At 40.6% G+C, this 27,287-nt stretch overlaps 1 protein-coding gene across 1 annotated transcript; it reads left to right on the forward strand.

The window, feature by feature from the left end:
* The first annotated feature begins 962 nt into the window (after positions 1–962).
* On the forward strand, positions 963–27,287 carry KCNK1 (potassium two pore domain channel subfamily K member 1). Its single transcript, XM_007428057.4, has 3 exons — positions 963–1,650; positions 20,356–20,751; positions 22,651–27,287. The coding sequence occupies exons 1-3, from the start codon at positions 1,296–1,298 to the stop codon at positions 22,908–22,910; spliced, it is 1,011 nt and encodes a 336-aa protein (XP_007428119.1). The 5' UTR covers positions 963–1,295; the 3' UTR covers positions 22,911–27,287.

Consider the following 27,287-nt stretch of genomic DNA (forward strand, 5'->3'; position numbering starts at 1 on the left):
GAAACCATGTAAATTCAGTCCAGCTATGTTTATTAGCTACAACCTCTAGCAAGAATCTTCCCAGACTGAAACCCCAGCTCCCAAGTAATGCCAGCCACAATACTGTGAATTCCTCAGGGTGGTGCCGGTCTCATCCTCTTATCTCTCCCTTGCGCCTCCAGAGATGAAAGAAAATGTTTTTCTCCCTGAGCCTGGCCTTCATAATTCCATTCCATGACAGGCACGGAGTTTAGTCACATCAGAACAATTCTAACCTACTCAGCCAGAGGCAGCTGACTACACCAATGGAGCACAACTGTAGCAATACGCTACTCGGGCAGCAGAGCAGGATAGCCAGATTCCACTCCTTTCCTTGTGCATGTTTCCACAGCAGTTAACCATGTATATCACCGCTGCTCTCCTCTCGGGGTAAAAGGAAAGCTCCCAATGTTTGTGTGCAATTTTGCTACATAAAGATCACATCCTGAAGTCTCTAATTTATAGAAGCAGATGTGCAGTTTTCATTCATTTCAAACATTCCACAGAAGTTCCCACTCCCCTCCTTTCTGTTTTATAGGTTTGCAGCAAGACAATAATGGGCTGCTGATACCCACAGCTCTTGGCTCTTGGCCATTAACGCTGAGATGCCCCAAACCTCTCGCCTCAATGCTGGGGGAGCGTGAACGGTTGCTGCCAGCCACGGAATCTGAAACTGAAATAGCCAGGTGATATCAGGGCGAAACTCAAGATTCCGAATTTAAAAGCAACGGAATAATCCAAGAGGCAGACGAATGAATGGGAGAGCCTCTCCTATTTTGTCCGAACGGGTCATGCCAGAATATACGGGGTTGCTTTTTTCGCCCTGCCTGCGCGCGTTTCCTTTTCGTTTTGTTAGCAAACTCCCCGCTGGAACCGGTTCAGCAGCTTCTGGTGACGCGCGACCCACTGCCGGTTACCTGAGCTGGCCACGTGAGCGCCACATCATCGGGGCTTTTGATACTGAAAGTCATCGAAAGAAGGAAACAGGAAAAGAGCGAGGCAAAGCCCTGTCCGAGGCGGCGGAGAGAGGCACCTTGGCAGTCGGGGCGGGGGCGCACCGAGGCTGAGGGCGCGTGGCCCAGCGCTGCGAGAGCCTCCGGAGCCAGCCAGCCGCCCTCCCCGGCCTTCCCTCCTGCCTCAGCGCTTTTCGAAGGCCCAGGTTCCCGCGCTGAGCGGCCCGGGTCACTCAGGGACACGAGTCTTCCGCGAGCTCGGGGCACGGCAGCAGCGGTGGCGGGCTGGCGCTGGGAAGGACTGCGCGGCGCTGGCGGGGGAAGATGCTGCAGTCGCTAGCGGGCAGCTCGTGCGTGCGGCTGGTGGAGAGGCATCGCTCCGCCTGGTGTTTCGGCTTGCTGGTGCTGGGCTACCTGCTGTACCTGGTCTTCGGCGCCGTGGTCTTCTCGTCGGTCGAGCTGCCCTACGAAGACCTGCTGCGCCAGGAACTGCGCAAACTGAAGCAGCGCTTCGTGGAGGAGCACCAGTGCCTCTCCGAGCAGCAGCTCGAGAGCTTCTTGGCGCGCGTCTTGCAGGCCAGCAACTACGGCGTCTCGGTGCTGAGCAACGCTTCGGGCAGCTGGAACTGGGACTTCACCTCGGCGCTTTTCTTCGCCAGCACGGTGCTCTCCACCACAGGTAAGCAGGCGGCAGCGCGGGCCTTAGCCCGGGCCTGGCCTTTGTTTTGGGAGGCTGCTTCTCCTTTCCTAGGCCAGCCGGGGCCTGCCAAGCCGCGCGGAAGGGTTGAGTCCCCAACGGTGGGAGAAAGTGGCGGCAGCTGCGGGAGGGGCTTTCCCCCCTCTTCCCAACGGAGAAAAAGGTCGCCCCGCTGGGAAAAGAAGAAGGCAGAAACTGTGCTTCTTGTAGGATTGCACCCCGGCTGCTTGCTTCGGAAAGAAAGTGGTTACGCTCACACAACACGCTTAACACAGTTACTGAAATACACGTCTGGATTCGTTCAATGCACTGAACCATAAAATGCCTAAACAGGCTGTGTTTACACAATGTGCCACAAAAAAAGTGTAACCAAGGTTAACACTTAGCTACCCAAGCTTTGCTGGTGGGGGGCACAAATGCAGCCGCTAAATCTTTACTTGACCTGGTTGCGCTAGCTCTATGGACACAGCCAGTGTTTTTCCCTCTTGCCCCTTTATCCCCTTCAGGCAACCCCACTTTTGCCCCAGTCCTCGGCTCCCTCTTGGTCTCTGCATGCAGGAGTCCACTGGCCCTTTCAGAACAGAGGGGATTCGGTTTTCAGTACCTGGGAGGCAAGTACTCACATCTATTGTGAAGTGGTAATAAAACTGCAAAGTTTCCTCTTTTTTTCCCATCATCACATCATCTCGAGCTCCCATCCCCTTCCCCCAGTGAATGGGTCCAACACCTCTTTCTTTAGTAATAAAACGCTGGGACAGGTTCCCACTTGCAATATAAGAAAGAAGCAAGCCCAAGGAAGAAAGAATCCTAGCTGATTCTTCATACCTGACGTTTCAGCTGGATTTTATTGCACTGCGTAAGTGCAATAAAGACTGTTCATTTAGTTTTAAAAATGGGAAACATATACAAATGCACAGTCTGAGAACACACCTTTTCACCAATGCCATGACAATGGGTTTTTGCTTAACTGTGTTTGTAGGATCATAAACAGTCTTAAATATTCCCAGTGAGAACCTGCTTCTAAATGAATATGCGTTCACTTTTAAGCTGAAGTCACACATGGTGCTAAATCATTATGCTTAGCTTTGGCTAGTTTGTTGTTTGAATCCAAATACTTATATATATTGATTATTAGATTTATATTTATATCCCACTTTTGTATCCCACTTTTCATACAAGAGTTCAAGCTGGCATACGTAGCCTTCCTCCTACTTTTCCCTGCATCAACATCCTTGTGAAGTAGGTTAGGCTGAGAGAAAGTGGCTGGCTGAGCGGGGCGCTTGAACCTGAGTGTGTCTGCTCCTGCTGATAAATGTATTAAGTGTCAGCCAAGTTGATGACTTCTGGCCATAATAGTCTTCATCGAACCAGGCTGCTCTGGCTTGTTTTAACAGTCTGAGCTTAAAACAAGCCATAGCTTAATGTGTGACGTCTTTGTTGCATTCATGAAAATCCTCTTGTACTATCAGCACTGTAAAGGATTAATACAAAGATCTATACATTTCCTGCAAAAATTATTTTTAAAAAATGAAGTTCAGATTAGTGAAAATGTTATTTTGTTATTGTTTTGATAATGAATCGTGTCTGCTTTTTGGCTAACTTTAATAGCATGTCTGGTGAACATAACCTTATGGAATGCAGCCATCCAAGATCATCATCATCAACCAGTTCAGCAGCCATCAAATTTGTCATCCATTATGGTTTGCCTAGAGAAATGTGGCAAAACATTATGTGTAACAACAGAGAAACTGCTGGGTTATCTTTAGTTAAAATGCCTTTTTAACCAATACAACTTGAAAATTAAGAAGTTTTTCAAGTCTTCTCAAATGCAGGAAGCACATCCCACTGCTAAAGAGAAGGTCGAGAGGATGCAAGTTTGTTGCTGTATTTCTTTTTCTTTTCAAACAAGGTGACCTGATAAGGACAAGACAGTATTATATTTCCTGATACAATGGAAAAAAATGTTTGCTCATCATGTATGACTGAGAAGGGGAAAGCAAACCCATAACTAATTCATCATTTAGCTTGTGTCTCTGCAGCTGATTTATTGTGTGCACAAATGTATGTCATCCTAAACCGTCCAGTTAAGTTTGACTCCTTAATGCTTCATCTACATTTTTTCCTTAGTTCTAAATAAAGATCCTTTTAATGGATAGCATAAAAAAACTTTAGAAGTCTTGCTGATTTAACTGTTACAACTGCATAAAGGTAGTGTGAGGTACTGTCAATCTGATACTCAATATCATGTTCCCATATTCTGATCAGTTTAGATGACATGGATGATAGTGAAAAATGTGTATTAACTATTGTATATAAAGCCCAAATTGTTTTCAAAGCTAACCTTTGATACTGAAAATTGCCATGGTATTATGTGTCCTTTGGAAGGTGATATTTTTGATGGACAGGTTTTATGTTATTAGGATTGTGTGTGCTCCAAAAAAGATACAGAATTCAGAAGAAGTATTTCAGACTTGCATAAACAACTACAGCTATTAAACCAGCCACAACTTTTTTTTCAACCTTGAAAATAGATATGCTACTTTAATGCATAGCAGAAAGACCCTATGCTCATGAAAGATCTAAAGTTCTTCCCAATCATTTTTGAAGCATGCACAATCTTAGTTTAGGCCTAATATATTTGATTCCAAAAATCCAGATGGCCACAGAATGGCAGAAAAGAATTAACATTGTCTGCCTACAAGAGATTGTCCAGAATTTTTCCATTCCACATATACAGTATTAGGTCTTACTATTTAAAGCTTATCGCTTTCAGTTTTAGTCATTTCTTTCCAAATGAATATCCCATTGTAATTTAAGATATCCCAGGATTAGTTTAGTTTGTTGCAATGTTTTTTAAAGGAGCATAGATAGTCCTTGCTTACTTATGGTAATTGGGACCAGGAACTCCATCACTAAGCAACATGGTCATAAAGCACGACATCATGTGACTGCACCGACATATGACAGCAGTTCTGGCAGTCCCAGTTGCCATTGTTAGGTGAATCCCATGTAGTTGCTGGGTCACATGATCACCATTTGTGACTTCTTACTGGCTTCCCCATTGACTTTGCTTGTTGGAAATAGGCAGTGAAGGTCGCAAATGGTGATCACATGACCGCAGGATGCTGAGACATCATAATTGTGAGAAGGTTGCCAAGCACCTGAATCGCAATTGTGGGGATGCTGCGATGGCCGCAACTACGAGGACTGATTATAAGTCCCCCTCATTCAGTGCTGTTGTAACTTTGAACAGTTGCTGAACAAATGGTGATTAAATGAGAACTACCTGTATAACATTTTTAATGTGGGAATGCTACTAAGGGAGAACATGTTCTCAGTTTTACTAATTGAATTCACATTGCTTTTGTTCCTAATTATCAGGTAGAAGTGAGACTTAGAATAAAATATTGCAGTGTTCTTTCTTTCCCGGAGGAGTTGCTCTTGCTTAGGTTTCCAACTAACATGGAACAAAAATCTGGTAGCTCTATCCTAGTCTCAAAGAGGTTCAAGAAGAAGAAGAAGAAGAAAACCATGTAATGAATGAAAACACTTAGCTGACCCTGTTTGATCTCTAAATGCTAAGCAGGGTTGGACTGGTTAGTATTTGCATAGGAAATGACTAGGAGATTCCAGACTTGTAGGCTAGCCTGGGAAGTTGAAAAAAATATCTTGGAAGGCAAAATACTTAACGTTATTATTGCCCAGAAAACTACAGGGGCATATTAATAGAGTCACCAGGAATCAAACTTGACTGGAGGGAGACTTAACCTTTAAAGACAACCATATCTCTGTATTGTTCCAGGAAGTAAATTCATTTCTCCAACACTAATCCCAGCAGATTTAGTATAAATTGCTAGTTTGTAGCAGATCACTTCCTTCTTCCTCTTTCCTCACTATTTTCTCAGTAGACACCTTTGAGAATTTCTGGAAGTTCACATATTATCCTTCCCAGGCTATTTTGGTTTTTTAGAAGTTTTCTAAAAACCAAGATAGCCTGGGAAGGATGATATGTGAACTTCCTCTGTCTCTCATCACACCTAAGATACCATCTTAGGGCAACATCATTCAATTTTAGAAGGTTGCATTTTTCCAAGAAATTTGAAGAAATTTTTATTTCAGGTTAATAGGCATTGGTGTAGTGGTGAAGGCACCAGGCTAGAAACCAGGAGACCATGAGTTCTAGTCCCACCTTAGGCACAAAGCCAGCTGGGTGACCTTGGGCCAGTCACTCACTCTCAGCCCCTAGGAGGAAGGCAATGGCAAACCACCTCCAAAATCTTGCCAAGAAAACTGCAGGGACTTGTCCAAGCAGTCACCGGAAGTCAACACCGATTAGAAGGCACCAAAAAAAAAAAAAGCATTGCACCACCTGGTTTTGCCATTACTATAGATGATGATGATGATGATGTCAATGACAGAATAATTTGAACTCAAAACACTGTTCAACAAACAAACTCAAAATTGTGACCCAAGAACATAGGCTTCTTGGTAGCCCAAAATGATTTAAGCTAATCATAGAATATTTCCACACCAGCATTTGATAATTTCACATTATTGTGATGATATAAAGTCCATCAGCATCAGAGATTTATGGCTGGATAAAACTATAAATGATTTGTGTAGAAAACCTCTGGATTTTATGTGATGTGAGTGAACTTTTCTCATGCAGTAGAAGCTTACCTTCCCATGCTGCCTCATCCTCCACATCTGCCCTTCAGGGTCCCTCAACTTTCCGGAGCAGATTTGGGAGACACATCACAGGAAATTTTATCTGCCTGTAGTAGTATCCATTCCTCTGATGGAAGCAGCTTTTCAGTAGGGGGTTTTCGTGGCAGGGCATTTTAATGCCTATTAAAAGTGGGGGGTGGAGCAGAATGGATTTCAGCTTTAAGGACAAGAAACATCTAGCTATGATGATTTCTGGTGGGAGTAATGTATGTAATATATACAACAGGGTTAGATTCTAGCAAACTAAGAAAAAAGGAATTCAAGGGGGTTTCTTGAAGCAAACAAGGGAAGGGTTGTAGTTTTGTTCCATTTTGCCTACCTAGGATGCTGTTTTACACATTTTCTGACTATCATTGATTGGTAGTTTTACGGCTTTATGTTCTCTTTAAAAAATGACTTTAGGTTGTCTATTTAATACAAATTGCCAAAGTTTAAAATAGTAAAAGAAAAGTTTGAAATTAAGAAATTAACATAGAATTATAATATATGGAATAACTTCATCAGATTTTAAAAAGAGAAATATCCTTTGTACAGAACAGAAATGTTGGTAACACTGCTTTAAAGGAAGGGGCAGGGGGAAGCTAGAAATGACTGTAATCAGAGCATTAATTAAATGTGCAGAAAAGGGAGTCATTGAAACATTTTAACAAGATTTCTTTTCATGAACATGAGAGAGGTGCTTTAAGAAAGAAACCCTAATACAAAAATATCTCAGTTGAGAATAACTGACTTTCAGATTGTACTTAGCAAGCCTTTTGATGTTCTAAAAGGGACAATCTTCTTAAAAAGAAATTCAGATTCAGATTGCATTCCTACTTATAATAGGAATTATATTTTATAAATGTGGGAATTCAAATTTCTTAGAAACAATTATTCAAATCCTCTTGTTGGAATATAATGAATAACATTACTTTTTTTTTTTTTTTAAGGCAGTGACTTACATAGTTGTGCTGACCATAGTTATAAGTAAGCTCTAAAAGCAACATTTAGCTTGACAGCTCTTTTTAGTTAAAGATAATGAACATTTAGTAATGGGTTAGATGGAGGCTAATCAGCTGAAGTAAAGGAGATGCTATAGATAAGTAACTCCAAGGAAGTTTCCTTGATGAGCTTGAGAATCCATTACCAGCTGCGGATGATTTGCTAGCTGTGACCTTTTGTGTACAAGAAAAGCTGAGCTATGATGATTTCTAGGTGGGATTAGCATATGTAATGTGGCATATTATAGTATGCCCATAAAGGTGGTCCAAAAGTATCACATAGTGCTGAATTCCATAGCTGGACTTCTGGCTGGCATTCTGTATCAAACTACATTACATCACTTTCTGAAATTGGAATGCACAAATTGGTGATCCTTCAGGTGGTGAAGGTGGCACAGTCTGTTTCTCAAGGCACTGAGGCAGGGACACTTCTCTTTGACCACTTACTCTGACCTTACTCTGAAGAAAGCAGATTCTGCTTCTGCATTCCACATGGTACAGAAGCCACTTTTGCTGTTGAGACCAAATGATATAGTTAGTCCATTCTGCTGCTTACAAGGGGGAGGGAAGGCTTTGTATCCCGGTTTTGTTTCAAAGGGGTACTTTGCTCAAAGCTTCATCAATATAAAGTCCCCCTTCAAAGCTGTACACATCTCTGTTCTCTCATACCAAATCAGGGAGCTGGTGTTGAGTTTAAATCACTTAGCAGTTTGAGACTCAAATGTAAGAAGGAGCACCTCTTCCCATACTAGTATAGCCATGAATTAGATTAAATGTTAGAGGACATTTGATAAGAGAGACATAAAGGAGAGAGCCTGTTCAGCTCCAGAATGCCTGAGGGAGCAACGCTGCATTCTTTTATTACCAGATTAAAGCATTTTATGCTATATGCCCAGGCATTACATTGTTTACAGCTTAATATTGTTTGTATGGATTTCAGCTAATTGGTTTGTTTTAGTTTACTCACTCCATGGGCTGATATTCTGTAATATCCAATTGTATTTTGGAAATATGGTTTCATTATTTATTTATTGCACTTATATCCCTCTGCTATCAAACAACTCTTGGCAATTACTCCTAAATAATATAAGCAATTTAGAAATGTATAAAGTAAAGACATACCCAGGATATATTTTCATTGTAGTTGAAATTCACTGAGTCTTCTTTTGATTGTTTGCATGAGCATTTTACAACTTCATGAAATAATCAGTGCAAATGTGTTTAGAAAGACTATTCATATAACAGAAACACAGTAAATTATTTCACAAGTAGGCAACTTACATTCATTTCTGAAAGAGGCTAATTGTGGTTCCTGTTGTATTTAAGGTTTCATTTGGAATGAAAAGATAACTTGACTGATTTAGTGCTTTAGCAAGTTGACTTCATAGAACTCCAAAATTGGAAAGAGTTTTTGAGATGATTGAGTCCAGCCTCCTACTCAGTTCAGGAATCTCTGGACATGGCTTCCAAGCTTCTGCTTGAATGTTTCCAGTGAAGGAAACCATCACCTCTCTTGTTAATTCCTTCTATTGTCAGATAGCTCGGTTCATTAGAAAAATTTTCCTAATGTTCTTTAAGAATTCACCTTCCAACTAAACTTTAACTAAAATCCCTTATTCGGTGTCTAGTGCTCTGGAATTAAAGAGTACAGTGGTACCTCGGGTTATGAATTTAATCCGTTCCATGACTCTGGTCGCAACCCGATTTGTTCGCAACCCGAAGCAAATTTTCCCATAAGGTTCAATGTAATTACCGTTAATCCGTTCCGGCGTCCGCGGACCATGCGTCAAGGGCGGAAAAACGGCCATGGACCACGCGGCAGGGCAGAAAAATGGCCGCGGACCACGCAGCAGGGCGGAAAAACGGCCGCGGACCATGTGGCAGGGCGGCAAAACAGCCGCGGACCACGAGGCAGAGCGGAAAAACAGCCGCGGACCACATGGCACGGGCGGAAAATGGCCGCGGACCACGTGGCACGGGTGGAAAAATGGCTGCGGACCACGTGGCATGGGGGGAAAATGGCCGCGGACCACGTGTCATGGTGGAAAATGGCCGCGGATCCGGTTCGTACCCCGAGGCAGAGTTCGCAAACCGAGGTAAATTTTTGTGGCCAGAGCTGGTCGTAACCCGAAAAGTTCGTAAGCAGAGGCGTTCGTAACCCGAGGTACCACTGTATAGGCTTTAATTTCTGTCTGATACTGTTTCAGGTATTTGAAGAATGCTGTCATATCCCCCATCAATATTTTTTTCTCAACACTGAACATTTTCAGTTCCTCCAGTCTCTTTTCATACTTAGTTTGTAGTTTCCTGATTATCCTCACTGCCCCTTTTTGAAAATATTCCAGTTTGTCTCCAGGTGGTGTGGTGTCCAGATTTTATATCTTCTTGTGAAATTTAATGACAACATGAGACAAACATCACATGAACTGCAGTTCTTGTGAACCCCAATCTATGCACTTACTTAACTGTGTTAACTTGTAGTACATTTTAAGGTTTGGGCATCTCTAGTTGAGGAGACATGTAAGCCAAGCTGATAAAAATCTTCTGGAACAATACAACACATCTGTGTTGCTGGTGGTCTCATAAAAATACTAACTCGGTCTTTTTTGAGATTAGCCATAGTTGCCAGCACTGCCATCTGTTGTAAGTCAAATATGTAAACTTTAATTCATGTTTACAACACCATGTGTGAAAATTACATGTCAGTTAACTGCCTCCTGCTGGTTTAAGTCAATAGCTTGGAAGGTCCTAGCAGTAGTAAACATAGATGAACTTAAAGCAGCCCTTCTTTAATATAAAGAAGTTGCACAAATTTAATAATTAAGCTTACTTTTTTTTATCCACTTGCATTCAATTTCTCACTGTATGACAGTTACACACCTGCTGTCTGCCTCAAGTTTTTATATGACATGTCGTTCAGTGAGTATCTTTCCTGTTTGTATTACCTTTGTCAGGAGTTCTGAGTCATATGAATTCCTAAATATGACTATAATATTTCTTGCTGTATGAAAATGTTACTCAACTTATTACTCAGTGATATAACTTGAGGCTTAAGAGATGCTGTTTTCTCAAAGTCTCCACAGTAAGGGAACCATAAGGTAAAAATAACTTGATGATGACATTACTTTGGAACTCATGCAGCACAATCCTGTGAATGTTTCCTCAGAAGTAAGTCAGTGGCCTGACTCCCAACTAAATGTTCCGAGTATTGCAGCCGTAATACATCTAGCCAGAGTTAAACTGGCTGTTGTTGCAGAAGAATTAACCAGATTCAAATAAGTGTACCTCTGTTTAAAAAAAAAAAAAATGAAATTCAGAAGAAGACCTGAACCCAAACATTGTGGATAAGAGTTGTTGACTATTAACCACTAAGAAAGCCATTTTAAACATTTGCATTTATTCTTTAGCCATAGTCTTAAAGTTGAAAGGCAATATTGTAATACTATATAGTATATGCTAATGTGATATAAATTAAAAATGCAGAATGAGAGATTCCTAACTCATAACATCATTGCATCACTGCCAACAAGAAAATTATGTTGACTGCTGGTTGTATTAAGGAAACTACAGTATTAGCCTTTCTCAGGTAGTCAATGTAACAGGAGCTGTACTTAAAATTCAAAGAGTGAAGGATCAGTAATGTCAATTTCAAGCACTGATTCATTCACAAACATACTGGCCAGAGGGCAAAAATCGAGTATTCTGTAATAACTATGGCTGTGCAATGCTTGGGATTTGAAGAAAAAAATTACTTTGGTTCATGCACAAGCATACACATAGCATCTGTCTGCAATTTCTTAAATCAATTGCATATTTCCCAGAATTGCACTGCAGCTGCAAAGGACAGCCACATGTCCTGGGAAAAGATGTGTTTGATTTAAGGAGCCACAAATAGATCATACATGGGCAACCTTTTGTTGTATAGGGGTGGGGATGTGGGGTATTGTTTACCTTTGTTGTACGCTGCCCAGAGCCACATTGTTTGAGTTGGGCAGCCAAATAAATAAGTAAATAAAAAGATGGATTGATCTTTTGGATGGCATTATTTATTTATTTATTTATTTGTTGGATTTCTCCGCCGTCCATTTCCCCCACAATGGGGGACTCTGGGTGACTTACGAAAAACATTAAAATTATAAATATATATAAAATACATAATACATCTAGAATTAAGAACAATACTAAAAAGGAAAATCCAAGAAGATGGGAAATTGGGCCAGGGACAGTTGGACACTATGGGACTAGCCATCTCCCTGCTTGAGGTATTCCCTCCCCACCCCAGGCCAAGTGACAGAGCCAGGTCTTCAAGGTCCTTTGGAAGGCCAGGAGTGAGGGGGCCAATCGCACCTCTGGGGGCAGAATGTTCCAAAGAGCGGGGGCTACTGCAGAGAAGGCCCGCCTTCTGGACCCCGCTAATTGGAGTTCTTTTATTGAGGGGGTCCGAAGCATGCCCTCTCTGTGTGATCGGGTGGGACGGGTTGAAGTCATAGGGGAGAAGCGGTCCCTTAGGTAACCTGGCCCCATGCCATGTAGGGCTTTAAAGGTAATAACCAACACCTTGAATTGGACCCGGAAGCAAACTGGTACCCAGTGCAACTTGCAGAGCAACGGTGTTACATGGGCCCTTCTTGGGGCTCCAAAAATAGCCCGTGCGGCCGCATTCTGGACCAGCTGTAGCTTCCAGATACTCTTCAAGGGTAGGCCCATGTAGAGCGCGTTGCAGTAGTCTATCTGGGAGATAACAAGGGCGTGAGTGACTGTTCGAAGGGCATCCCGATCCAGGAAAGGGCGTAACTGATGCACAACCCAAAGTTGTGCAAAGGCCCTCCTTGGCACGGCTGCCACCTGCTCTTCAAGCAGGAGCTGTGAGTCTAGGAGGACCCGCAGATTATGCACTGGGCCACCCCATCGAGCACCAAAGATGACAAAGTCCCAGATACAGAGGAGCCATTAACCCACAGCCACTCCATCTTACCAGGGTTTAGCCGAAGCCTGTTGTTCCCCATCCAGACCCTTACAGCCTCCAGGCACCGAGAAAGGGCAGTCACAGCATCACTTACTTCACCTGGGGTGGAGATGTATAATTGCGTATCATCAGCATACTGATGATACCTCATCCCATGGTGGCAGATGATCTCACCCAGCAGTTTCATGTAGATGTTGAAAAGGAGCAGGGAGAGAACCGAACCCTGCGGCACCGCACAAAGGAGGGGCTAAGGATGGGACCTCTCGCTCCCTATCACCACCAATTGGGATCAGCCCTGAAGAAAGGAGGTGAACCAGCACAATACTGTGCTGCCCACCCCCAATTCCCTGAGTCGTCCCAACAGGATACCATGGTCAACGGTATCGAAAACTGCTGAGAGATCAAGGAGAGCAAGGATGGTCGCACTTCCACCATCCCGCTCCTGCCAGAGATCATCCATAAGTGCAACCAATGCTGTTTCCATTCCATAACTGGGCCTGAAACCTGACTGGAAGGGGTCCACATAATCCATTTCCTCCAGAACCCTTTGGAGCTGTGAAGCCACCACTTTCTCAACCATCTTCCCCAAAAAGGGGAGGTGGGAGACTGAATGAAAATTGTCCAGTACGGTAGGATCCAGGGAGGGTTTCTTGAGGAGGGGGTGCACCAACACCTCCTTAAAGGCGGCTGGAAACACTCCCTCCTGCAAGGATGTAATAACCATCACCTGGATCCAACTACATGTCACCTCCCGAGGTGCTTTCACCAGTCAGGAGGGGCATGGGTCAAGATGGCAAGTGATGGCCTTCACAGACCCCAGGACCCTGTCCACTTCCTCAGGAGCAACAGGATCAAACTGTTCCCAGATAACTGTCCCCCAGTATCTCCCCAGACCCTGCCCCACGCTCGGAGTCTAACTTGGAATGAATCCGAGCGACTTTGTCCTGCAGATGTTCTGAAAATTCCTCTGCAGGGCCCTGCAAATGACCCCCCACATCCCCCTTGCCAAGGAGGGACCTAGTGATCCTAAACAGGGCTGCCGGGCGGCATTCTGCGGATGCGATAAGGGCGCCGAATATTAACATTAATATTATTAAAATTACATTATTACCAGATAGTGAGTGGTAAAAATAGAAAAATAGTTAAAAAACAGAATAGGTTTGGAGGAAAATATTATTGATTTCATTGTTTATAACAAATGAGATAACAAAATAAGAGTCCTGTAGGAAGGTATGAGATTAAGATCCTGTAAGAATGAGTGGAAAGTGGACATAAAGTGGAAAGTGGACATAAAGAAAAAGGTTGTGGAAGCTGCTTGGAATAGAGTGAAAAGAATTATGATGTAAAGTGTGTGGAATGGGAAGTAAGAAAGATAATGCTTAGTTGTATGATGAAGTGGAAGAGGCTGTAGATGAGGAACATGCATTTAACAGAATGATTGCTACAGAAAAATGAGGATGAAGGGAAACATTATATAACATGTAGAAACAAAAGAAATAGTTGCAAAGAATGTAGTCAAATCAAGGAACAAAAGATTAAAAGAGGCAGAAAAATGTAGAGCAATTTTGATGGAATTAAAAAAAAAAGATTGGGTGAAGAAGGCTAAACAAGAAATGAATTAAATGGAATTAAAATACACATGTCGAAATTATTCAGGATGAAACTGAAAAGGGAATATTTTAGATAATATGAAAATGGTAGTAATGTGTTGAAGAATGGATTTGAAATGAATACTATAAATGTTAGTTTCTAGGAAAAAACTGATGAGAAGGAAGTTATGCATGCTGTGAACATGCTGAAAAATTGTAAGATTGCAGGTATAGATTCTTGATATATTCAGAAATATCAAAGTAATTTGCTTATAGAATGGCCGTGGCACTCTTTTAATATAAGAGAAGACTGCATCTGTGCCTGACAATTGAAAGAGTGTGGTTATTGTTCCCTTAGAGCTTAGACAAAGAAAAGTTAATAAAAATGAATGCAAAACTACTGGGACATGGTTTATTAAGTGTACCTGGGGAGAGGTGTGCCAAAATTCCAAATAAAAGGGTACAAGAGCTTATAACAATAACATTTTGGGAAGTACATTGTGGCTTTATGCTGGGCAGAGGTTAACCAGATTTTTGTTCTTCACCAAGAGAACCATACATTGAAAAATGTATGAACCTGAGGAAATTTAATCTGTATTTGTTGATTTAGAGAAAGTACTTGATAAAATGAGTAGGCCTAAATTATTTCTTCGCAAATATTGACGATTGGTTCCTGAATGCGATAAATGTGGTATGTGATAGAAGTAAAACATATGTGAAAATAAATGGAATGTTTAGCAAAATAGTTAAACATTCAAAAAAGAATAAAACAAGGATGTGTGATGTTTCTTTGATTATTTAATGCATTTATAATAAATGGGTGAAAAATGCTTGTGGTGACATTAGGTGATGCTTGGGATGTGAATGCACATGCACTTTTGTGTGCAAAAGATGCTGTCTTGCTGGCTGAGAAACTTAATGATTTGCAGTAAATTTTATATAGCTGGTATGACAGAGTTGTGCAGATCTAAAAATTAATGTATCAAAAACCAAGGTAGCTATGTTTGATAGGAAAATAGAATGAACAATTCCAAGTTATATATAAATAGCAAAAAAAAAAAAGGCAAGGAACTGAATTTGTATACTGTGATAAAATGTTTACTACAGATGGAAAAAAGATGTAGAAGTCTAACAATATGCTGCAAAAGGTGACAGAAACAGAGAATAGTATTTTCTTTGTTATGGGGAATGAATGTTTGTTTAAAGAAGGTAAAATAGATATAAGAGCATGTTTCTGCCCATTTTGTTACTTTATTTATTTATTTATTTATCTTGTCCCCGCCCATCTCCCCCCCAATGGAGGACTCTGGGCGGCTTACAACATAAAACATAAAATTACATAAAAGAGAGCATGGTATCTACAGGAAGGGGGCAAGAAGTGAAAAAAGTATGTCATGGTATTGCAATACAAATTCTATCCTTTATGTACTTACAAAGTTTGTATCAAGTTTTTGTGATGCACATATGATTATTTCGGCCATTGTGGATGGCACCGAGTGAGTTGGGTATACTAGGAGAAACAGAGATAATTTGAATTCATTGGGAACAGTATGTGGTAAAACGGGAAGAGATAGAATTAAGAATGAATGGCTGCCAAATGAACATGGGTTCAATACAAAAGTGAGTGACCAGTACAAAAGAAGTACGTTGAGGTGGTTGGGTCATGCAGACAGAATGAATTGAGGATCATGTTGCAAAAGAAATACATAAAAGAAGAATGAATGGGTTGAGTTAGTTGGATGGAGTTGATGAGATCCTCAAAAGGAGAGAGAGGTGTGAAGGTTTCACATACAATATGTGAAACAAGAATAGTTTGCAAGTTTAGAAAAGCATGGAGAAGTGTATGAATGGTGTTGGTATAAGCTACTTCCCTCCTATGGCTAAATACAAAGGTTCTGAGTCCATAAGTTGTAGTTTTAGTTATGTTTACTTTCCTTATCTCACATCTTTATTTTGGCTTACTATTTCTAACTTATTTCCTGCACTTTGCAAACTGTTTTATTGTGTGTGTGTGTATGTGTGTGTACACAGGTATAAATCTGTTGGGTTTAATACATCTACATTGGCTTTTTAAAACAAAACAAAACCCAGTGAAACAATTCAGTGTGGACCTTTCCTCTCCGGTGTTGTCAGCATAACAGCACCATATCTCCAGAGATTAAAAAATATTTTTAGAACTGCCAGCCACAAAAAAGTGCCTGGGTCTTTCATGTCCTAAAGTTTACAGAACACAATGAATGGGTTTATTCAGTGCACTGAGCCAAACCAAACAACCACTAAACCAATTATGGCGTAGATTGTTACCTAAATCCAATAATTATGAAACTATCTCCATCTTTCCCTTATTATTTTGATAGTAAGAAAAGAGAAGGAATGTTCGGAAAATATGGGAAACAATATTTGCTTGGATTCCTCATATGGTTCAGTGAATGAGATAGAGTAATTGCAGAATAAAAGATTCATACTGTATGGCAGTGCACTAAGATAAAATCCTTGAGAATTTTGCTGGACTGGTAATGAAATGAGTGCTTTTGGAGAGAGATTAAAAGGGGAAGCTGGGCAAGGATGATGGACAAAAAACTACACTGAGATAAAAACCAATGTCCATTAACAAAGACCCCTTTTATCTATCAATATTGTTGAAATGATCACATATCTGTATGTTGAAGTATGTTGGAAAAGTTTAAGAATTCAGTGGGGTGTATTTTTTCACGAGTGTACATCTGGCCTTCATTCCTGCCTGTTAGATGTAATGTGATTTATACATCACGCCAAGCCCTCCTATGACTGAATACAAAGGTTCTGAGTCCGTAAGTTGCAGCTCCGGGGGTTGGTGAGCAAGTTTGAGGAGGTTCACCCTCACCCCCGTGCTGCCTCGATGCATGTGCCCTTTGCTGAATTGCTGATGCTGGGCCAGACTATGCACAGAAGAACCCAGGCTCTGAGACTGTCCTCTGGCAGCCTCTGGACTCCCAGCAGTGGCTCCTGCAAGAATCCCCACTGATTCCTGAGCAAATTGAGGCCCTCTTGTCTAGTCTCACCTCCCCTCTCTTTGTGTTAAGGCAAGCTGCAGCTTTGGCATTATTTCTTTTTCATGACAATAAATCAAAACGCTCCTGGTTAGAGGAGAAAATATGTAACCCATTTTTCTGTTTTATTCCCCTCTTATTCTTCTACACATTTGATTCACTTTATTTCCCGCAGGATTTCTGCTGCTCATTGTACAGGAAGAAATAACTTTCCCAGGCTACAGAACATTTTCCTGACTTGTTAGATACTTGATTTATTAAATATATCAGTGTATGCCAATGTATTACTGTCAAGCTGTAGTCCAAACCCTACTACTCATGTGCTGCTGACAAATACCATATACCCCTGTTAGAAGCCTGGACTGGGTTAATTGCTTCTGACATCGGTTTCTCCTGGGCTGAGTCACAATTCTGCACGGGTGCATCATGCAGCTGGCATTCCTTGTGCCAGTCCTGCCGGTTAGTAGCCAACCAGAGAGCAAGCTGGATGCCTGCCACCATCCAGTGATATGCAACCTCAGGCAGAAAAGGGTCCTTTTTACCGGTATCTGAAGATGGCAACTATAAATGCAGTCACAGGCTTGGGCCAGGGTGAGACCAGGAATCCAATAAATAAGCAACAAATCCAAGACAGAAGACTAGAAACACAGTGAGGTGGAATCCTGAATTCCAGAGACAGCACAGCATAGCAAGGTAAACCTAACAGAGCTCAGGGTTGAAAAATTGTTCTCCCACCGACTGAAGCCACTAAGTAAGCCGAGGTGGGCCTCTACCCAAATTCCCAGCTGAAGCATTGTTAGAGTCTACTGTTTTCTTTTGACACTGTTAGAGTCTACTCTCCTGCTGACCTCCTTTTTGGCCAGTCTGGCTGACCTGCAGAGCTCAGCCTTCTGTTATTGGATCTTTAAAACACGCCTCTGCTTAGGACTGGAGGGGTGAAGTTCAGCGTCTAAGAGGTTGTCAGTGGGTGCAGGCCGAAAGTGCTGGATTTGCCTCATCCAGAGTCATTGGTTTCACAGACCCTCCTCCAGGACTATTATCCCTAGATGTCCCTGGCTCTACTTCCCCCTCATCAGAAGACAAGTCAAGCAGGGCCATAAAAAGGCACTAGTTTCACAGCTGGCAATTGCCACGGTGTTTTAGGAATAAACCATGTTTTTCAAGAGCTTTCATTAAGGAGGGTGAGCATTAAAAATTGATGCACATTTGTAAATGCCACAGCTGGAGATGAAAAAGCATAGCATTAAATTGATTTTCTTGCTTCAAAGAAACCTTGAACTCTCCATGTTCCTGAACATTCTATACTTGGCAAAATAAATACTGCTAATTAATAGCTTCCTATTAACAGAGTCATGCAAGTTTTGTAGGCTGTTAGAAGCATAACTAGAATTGGGGCCTAATGCAATTGGTTGAGATCCAACAGCATTTTCAAAAACCATCTACTATACGGGCTTTAAAAATAAACTCATGGTGTAGCAGACAACCACTGGAAAGTAGTACTCAATGCTTTTAATTGATGGAAAGTTCTGGAGCATTTTAATTGATGGAATTAATTTTAATTGATAGAAAGCTCCAAGCTGGAGCATTTTATCCTTCATGTAAATATGTTTACTATTAACCATTTTTATTGATTTAGCTGTTGTGCTAGGAGGCAGCCCTAGCTTGTAAATGACTGCCTCACTCTGATAACATTTATTGATAGTACCTTGTGTGGCAGGTTAAACAAGAGATCTGTGAGTTTTCTACCAAGAGGTCTTAAAGTAGCCTTCAAGCCTGACTACTTTTTCTGTGTTGGTTATTAATTTTTATTGGGCAGAAACCTTTGGGTTGTTTCTTTTCCAGTCAGTCTGTAATGTTAGAAAATCAACTTGACTTTGCAAGGAACTTATATCAGTTTTCAATTTTGTTATTCAGCATTTGGATGCCCAGAAACAAAGTAAGTAATACATTGTGGTTGGAGTGCATATTTGCATATTTGTTATTTAGGCCCCCACATTGCATTGATAGTTCTTTTATTCATTCTGAGTTGATTTATTTAAATAGTTTTATCTGAAGGATTTATATTGTCACCCAACTCAAAAATTGATATTGCATGGTAGCTTATATACTATGTATTGTAAGCTGAACAAGAAATGTAAGTCTGGAACTGCACTTTTTAAGGAGTGGGCTAATATTCCTCTACCCTAATTTGTGATTTCTAATTTGGATAAAAGAGACTATTAATTTCTCTCTGGTACATTAGCATGTCAGAAGCATGTTAAATTGTCCGTCTGTCCATCCATCCATCCATCCATCCATCCATCCATCCATCTATCACAAATAGATAACTGAATCCAGAACACCTTTTCTGAATTGTCTAATATCATAACACTACAAAGTAATGCAAAACGACACTCTGTTCTGCCAATTTTTGGTGGAAAAAAGCAGAAATAAAATAACCATGTAAGTTTTTCAGAAGGCCTAACAGACCTTTTAAAAACTCCAGGCACTTTCGAAACCTTTCTGCCCATTTGTGTGACCTCTTAACCATATTGCCTCCACCCTGTAGCCCTCAGTATTCCCCATTTTAAAAAAAGAATTGTATAGCCCTCAGACACCAAAGGGTTATTTACCTCTAAGCTGTACAAATAGATTTTGGTAGTTTGGCTGTACAGTAAACCAGAGAGGAAGAGGAAAAAACCCAGTTGATTGCAATAACTTCAAAGATATTATCAAGAATAGAAAAGAATTATTTTGGGGAGAAACAGACAAAAAAGCAAACAGTTCTCTACATTTAGGCTAATAAATTAATATTGGTGTTAGACTTTCCCATTGCCCATGTTGAATTGACTACATTTTCTTTAGTGGCTGTTTTTTGTTGGCAGATGCATCCCAGTGACCATATTAACAAATGGAAACTAAATTTCAGCAGTGGAAATAGTCCCATTGGAAAGAGTGACTAGTGATAGTATCTGTAAGTGCTTTCTTCATGCCCCCTCCACAGATGACAGAAATATACTTTTGTTTCAAATGGACCCCCCCCCCCTTTCTTCCAGTATGAAGGTTTTGCTTAGAAGCTCCAGATAAGTATTGGAGTCTGAGCTTGGCTCTCACTTTCCTCGCACAGAAATAGTGTAGATAAGAGTTGAATGAACAATTACAGGATGGCTTTCCAAATTTCAAAATACAGCTTTTCTTTCTCTTTGCTTTTTGTTCTGTGGTATACATGAATGATCTTTAACGAAGTACAGACAGTGATGTAAAATGTTGTAAATCTTCTCTGCACTTCAACCGCAAGTTGAGGTGGCCCACTCCACCAATTTAAGTCTGCTCTCTGACAGTTCATTCAAACTTAGCAGCTCTCTCCCACATGTAAATCTCCAAGTCTCACTCTTATCCTTGTGCTTATGTTACAGGTTATGGTCACACTGTGCCTCTGTCAGATGGAGGAAAAGCCTTCTGCATCATCTATTCAGTCATCGGGATCCCCTTCACCCTGCTTTTCCTGACAGCAGTGGTCCAGCGCATCATAGTCTATGTCACCAGGCGGCCTGTGCTGTATTTCCACCTCCACTGGGGCTTTTCAAAGCAAATTGTGGCCATCATCCATGCAGTGATTTTGGGCTTTGTGACCGTCTCATGCTTTTTCTTTATCCCGGCAATAATATTTTCTGTCCTGGAAGATGATTGGAACTTTCTGGAATCTTTTTATTTTTGTTTCATTTCTCTGAGCACCATTGGCCTTGGCGACTACGTTCCAGGAGAAGGTTATAACCAAAAATTCAGAGAGCTGTATAAAATAGGAATTACATGTGAGTAGCAAACTAAAACACTAACAAGAAAGAGGCATATTTTTCCTTAATGACCTTTTATATTATCTAACTGCAGATACAGAAAAAAAAGTCTATGGGGTTTTGAAACTCTTATCTATTTTTTGCTTTTTGCTTAATGTGTAATTTACATTTTATAACTAGTGGCTACAGAAGGTGTACATTCTCATTCTGACAAGCAAAGTTAACCAGTCAGATGTTACTAAATGTAAACAAGCTCTTATAAATGATTCATAGAATAGCTGTAAATTGGCTCTTTATAGGAACCAAAAATTAACAACTAATTGGAGCCCCCATATTCAAGAAAGTATGTCTATCAGATCCTTATTTTCTAGGGTAGGAGGGCACAAGTTGCAACTGCCTCAAAGTTAGATGTACCATCAGAGTTCCTCCAAATATTTCTGTCAGATTCTAATTCTTAAGATGACAAAAAGCAACTGGATATTCAACTCTTTGGTTTTGATTCCTTCTCTTAAAGCAATGTTTCTTATATGTGCTTATATTAGTATTTACAAGGTTAATAGAGTCTGGCAAGGGGCAGAGTAAATCTCTCTCAGTCATGTGGTTTGCTTAGCTACCGTGTCATTTAGCGACCATTTCGCTGGAACCAATTGCAGTTGCTAAATGAGGACTATCTGTACATTGCAAATAATTATATATAATCATGCTGAACCCTTATTTCACTTCCAGTGCTACTTCTGTTTATCAGTACTAAGGACACATAGAAACAAATACAGGTTAAGAAATGTTATTCTTCACTTTTTGAACTAAAAACTCTACACCCATGCATATCACCTCAACTCAAAGTCTAGCTGGTTAGGTTTGAGAGCCATAAGAATTGGATACCCACCACGTAAAGTATCTCATTGTGTGATGGCTCCAAAGTACTACAGTTCTCATACAGTATTCTAATCTCCAACAAGGCTTGACCACTCCATCAAAGCTTAGTCAATCTCATCTTGGCATTTTTTGCACATTTCCTGGTACTTTTACCATTGTTTCAGGAACCATCTTTTGTTTAGAAAATCATACCTTGTTGTGTCTTCTTCATAAATGTCATTCTCTATTTACTGCATAATCTGAAATCTTCCAGAACAAATCATCTTGCTTTTATGGCTTTGAGTGGGCTTTGTGTACTCCATCCTTCACACAGGTCCATTTACACCTTCACACAAATACATGACATAAGGCTACACATTATCAGCAAACCATGGCATTGGTAACATACACGACTGACAATATGCTGTCATTAATATGGTTATATATGGTTAAAATATTCTGTTGCCCATATTGATACCTTTATATATAGTGGTTCATTGATACCTTTATATATAGTGGTTTCATCATATACATTAATAAAAGTACATTCTCATTATATGCCATCCAATAAAGTATAAACTCTTGCTTTAATATAGCTATGACTCCAGTACATAATTATAAAATAGGATGCCTTACAGTATTTAAAACTAAGTGACAGAAGTAGACCAGTTAGATAGATAGATAGACAATTTGAATAAGCATTTTTGATAGGTCATATATAATACATATCTCCAAAGCAGCTTTTTCGAAATTACATGATTAGTCAAATTGCACTATTGAGAGCTGTTCAAACCTTCTTTATATGTTTGATAGTTATGTTAGCCAATACCCATGATGGTGTGCAATTCTGCTTAATAGTCCTACTGTTTGATTTAAGTCTTTGAGAATGTGGGAGGTTTTATGTGGACATGCAAAAGGTGTGTCTGTGCATGGCATGGGCACTAAGAGCTTCTGGATCAAAGCAATTAGTCCTTTCCACTTTGGAGATTTGCAGTACTTCAGAATGATATGACATACATTCGGTCAACTCATATTTCACGTACTGTGATAATTCTTTCCTAGGCTACCTGTTGCTGGGCCTCATTGCAATGCTGGTTGTTCTAGAGACTTTCTGTGAACTTCATGAACTCAAAAAATTTAGGAAAATATTCTACGTGAAGAAAAACAAGGAAGAAGACCAAGTGCACATTACAGAACATGACCAACTGTCCTTCTCTTCAATTTCAGACCAGGCAGCATTCATGAAAGAAGAACAGAAAGTAGATGAGCCTTTTGTGACTCCTCAACCTGCAGTTAACTGTGATGGCATTATAAACAATTAACCAAGGGCTTCCATTCCAGTATCAACAACAGTGCACTTAAAATTCTTGCAGTTAGAACTAGTACTATTAATGAAACTATAGAGGCGGGAATGCTATGCTCTACTATTCATATATTCATAATGCTTTGGGGTCTTTTACAATTTATGGGCCAAATAGAGGGGTTTTTTTGTCGCTGGCTGTACATACTGGGAATGTTGGCTAAAACCTAGTGTGCAATTGAGAACCTCAGGATTCATGATGTATACCCAGTATATAACATAAGACTACCCTGTTCAGTCTCTTCTCCTCTTCCACTCCAAAATAAACAAAATAACTTACTTTTTAACGAAGATGAGACTTTCTTATGCCAACTTTATGCATGACAACAAAACTTTGGAAAGCACTGAGTTAGTAAATCTTCATGCTTTCCAAGTAGTGCTAAACTGTAAGGGAATATTGTAGCCACAGCATCACCTGGAAAATAGGAATACTCTTCCAGATGTCAGTCACTGAGGTATGTTGCAGTGCACATGGTTGTGCTTTTGCATTTATCCCTACACAGTGAGAACCACGTTTATTGTATCTCTGATGGGTGGTCTCAGTCACCCTAATTCTGTGCTCAGCTGTGCACACATTTAAAGTTTGTGATAGTTTGAATAAGGCAGACAGGCAGCCATTCTGAAACAGCCTTTCCCAGTCTAATGTCCTACCCTGTACAGTCTGGAGAGGGAAGTTTGGAGAAAAGTGTTTTATGTGTGACAGAAAGTCATTTAGAGTTACATTTGCTACATGCTAAGCCTATATCAAGTAATTTCACCCTTAAACGTGTTCCATGTCAGGGTAATGCTTCAGGGTATACCCTGACATTCCAGACTGAAGACTTTACTAAGCACGAATGTGATCTCTGGGTGCTTTCTTTCTGGCCTTAAATACAACAGAAGGGTGTCATGCAGCTGATTTAAGTGAGTGTAGGATCAGGGGCCCATGAACACCAGCATATACAGAACTGAAGGCATAATACGGGGGAAGCCATCTTCCTTAGCATTTTCACCCTCACGTTGGGCTCCAGTTTTACTTGGCAGGCTGTGATTCTCAAACCATTCATAGCTAAGCAATTTTAGAGCTATGATCTTATTTATTCAGTGGAAGAGTAATCAAGCTGAATATTGAAGTAGTGATGAAAAGAGAAAAATACTTGAAAGCTCTTATCACCTAAAAGCACTGTATAGGGATTTACTGTTTATTAATAGATTTTATACCTTTACTAGAGAATTTGACTTTCTTGATAAATCTGCTTCACAATCTATGTGAACTGAAATTTATTTTTAAGAAACCACAACTCAGAGATGCTTCTTAAATTTGATTTGAAGCTTCGTGTATTTGCATGCTCATCAAAGTCGCTATTTTTGTACCACCTATGTTAGTTTTGACTGTAAAGTTTGACTTTTATTTATGTACATAAATATATTTATATATTGTGCATATCATGTAGATTGCCAGAAATGACGTGTCAGATTTGAAATTTTAAAGGTTCTTTTTTCCACAGATTTCTTTTTATGAGGAAGAAATCATTCAAACTATGGCACTGAAAATAATGACTTAAATTCTGACCAAATGAATGTGGAAGGGTAAGTCATTATGCCTGCAATGTTAACATTCCTGTTTTGTTTTTGTTTTTTTAATATGCCCAGCCTACTCATCTTCATGACAGTATTTCCAAGTAGCTTGAATGCTACTGCATCCTTCATAATGTACTGTACTACAGAATTCAGATTTTATTGACAGTGGTTACCTGGAAACAGGTGAAGTTGCATAATTGCAGAAGGTTGTTTTGCTGGTTTTTTTAAGTAAGGGAAGATAATAAAGCTTAGTTAGAATAAGGGTAGACACTACAAAAAACTGTAGAGATAAACAGAATTATTATGCTAACAGTATTTCAGACTTTTAAAATAAATCATGTGTGGTTCCAATTCTCTTTTTTATGACATTTAACTGTGTGTGGGTGAATTTACTTGTTGTATGAGACGGGGAATATATGCTACCATTAGATTAGCTGTGCCTATGTTCAATAGAGTGGAATGCAAAGCTGTGATGATGATGATGATGATGATGATGATGATGATGATGATGATGATGATGATGATTTCCACTTTAGAGAACAAAAAGTAGTTAACCATAACATTTAAGCTGAAATACATGACTATTTATCACCCATTAGTTAAAACTGACTTCAGGAAAAACTTTCATTAAACATCAAAAGCCTGCTGGATTAGAAAGGCATTGCCTTCCAACAAAAGGGTAAGTTCCAGAGGCCCAGAAAAGTGAGAAGACCTTCATATCCCTACTAAAAGTACCTCTTGATTATGGCAAGGTAGAAAAAAGGATGTTTTCTAAGGATCCTAAAACCCAGATAGGTTCGTATATGTGAATGCAGTACTTTACATAACGTTTCATAGGACACGAGAACTTTGATTTGTGTCTCACAATGATCTAATACTCAGTAAAGCTATACCTGTTCCCGTAACTAGTCCTAGTCAATAGTTTGGCTGCATCATTCCTGACCAGTTGAAGTTTCCAAACACTTTTCATAGGCAGCCCCACATAGACTGCATTAAGATAATCCAAACAGGAATTTCATCACCAAATCAAATTCTGACATGGGAACAATTAACACACTAACTTCAGCTGTGCAAATGCACTACTGTCTACAGGTAGTCCTCAGTTAACAATGGTAATTGGGACTGGAATTTCCATTGCTAAGCAATGCGGTCATAAAGTGAGATGTCACGTGGCTGCATCACTTAGCAACAGCAATCCCTGCAGCCCCCGTTGCTGTTGTTAAGTGAAGATTGCAGGTTGTTAAGCAAGGACTTTGCAACTTCCTGTCAGCTTCCAACCAAGTCAGTGGGGAAGGCAGCAGGTGGCTTGCAAGCAGGCAGGCAGGCAAGTGGCTACTGCCTGGCAGCGTAGGGTACATGAGGGTGTGTGGGTGGCTGGGGAGGTGTGGTGCTAGCACAACAAGACTCAGGGAGGGTGCACAAGTAGCTGGGGAGGCACGGTGCAACTGCAGCGAGGCTTGGGGTGGCTGCTGCCACGTGCATGAGGGTGCGCGAGGGTTTGGTACAACGTGAGCACAGCAAAGCTTGGGGTGGCCGCTGCCAGGCGGGGGAGGGCATGCAAGGTTGTGGCATGGTGCAAGTGTAGCGAGGCTTGGGGTGGCTGCTGCCAGGCCAGGAGACTTACCTGAGTGACTTGCAACGTTCCCTGCCAGCTTCCCCATTGACTTTGCTTGTGGGAATCTAGCAGGGAAGGTCGCAGATGGCAATCATGTGACCATGGGACACTGCAACTGTCGTAAGTGCGAGCTGGTCGCCAAGTGTCCAGATCACAATCGCATGACTGCAAAGGTGCTGGGATGGCCAGAACTTTAAGGACCAGTTGTAAGTACCACTTGTTCAGTGCCGTTATAATTTTGAGCAGTTACTGAACGAGTGGTCATTAACCAACGACTACCTGTACCAGATTCCTGGGTATCTGGTTGAAGACATCATTCTGGAAGGTACCCCAATCATGAATCTGATTCTTGAAGGAGAGGGTGAACCTAATTTGCTTTTCTCACAGAAATAATAATTGTATTGTCTGGATTTATTTACAACCAATATCAAACACTTATTTAGAAACTGGTATTTTCCTTAGATTTAAATGGAGGAGTTAAATTAGAGTTTATTGGCCTATAGGTGACATTTGCCCCAAATTTGATGGTTGACTACTCCCACTAGTTTTATATGCATTAGGGATATGTGAGGCGAAGGTGATGTATTTGTTTTATCAAAAGCAGTTCATATCACACCTTATGGGTGTTTCCAGTAGCTGACTAGAAGATACTTCTGTGCAGCTGCTGGAACTGTTAAAAAGGCTTGGAACTACATCAAGTAAAGCAATAATATTTCTTTGCTTTTAGAAGTGTGGGCTGTTGCTTTGTATGCACCTTCGAAGCTTTGCATAGCCCTAGTATATATATATTAAATGAGAGGCATTGAATAGAGACCCTCCCTTCAGCATTAACTTCTGAAATCATTCTTCAAAAAGAATTAGAATCATCCATGAACAGGCCTCATTCCAGCTACTGAAAAACCAGAGATTATTCATAATCATTCAGAGGTACCTGATGGAGCAAATCTTGTATATTCACCCCGAGTTCAAGGAGCCTTCACTTTCCCCTGCCAAATAGAACAACAGAACAGTTCTTTAATGCAGGCGGGGCGAAGCTTACATGGGGATTTGAAGATTAGATTATAAATGTAATGGGATATGTTTTGACAAAGAATTATTCCTACTTAATTCATTAAAAACTAGCACTTATGACACTCTTATCATTCTTAAGACCAGAGATAGATT

This window comes from Python bivittatus, unplaced genomic scaffold, assembly GCF_059951505.1.
Source record: "Python bivittatus isolate LINGU-HERP-01145 unplaced genomic scaffold, Pbiv_v1 ctg000020_np1212, whole genome shotgun sequence".
Taxonomy (NCBI): domain Eukaryota; kingdom Metazoa; phylum Chordata; class Lepidosauria; order Squamata; family Pythonidae; genus Python; species Python bivittatus.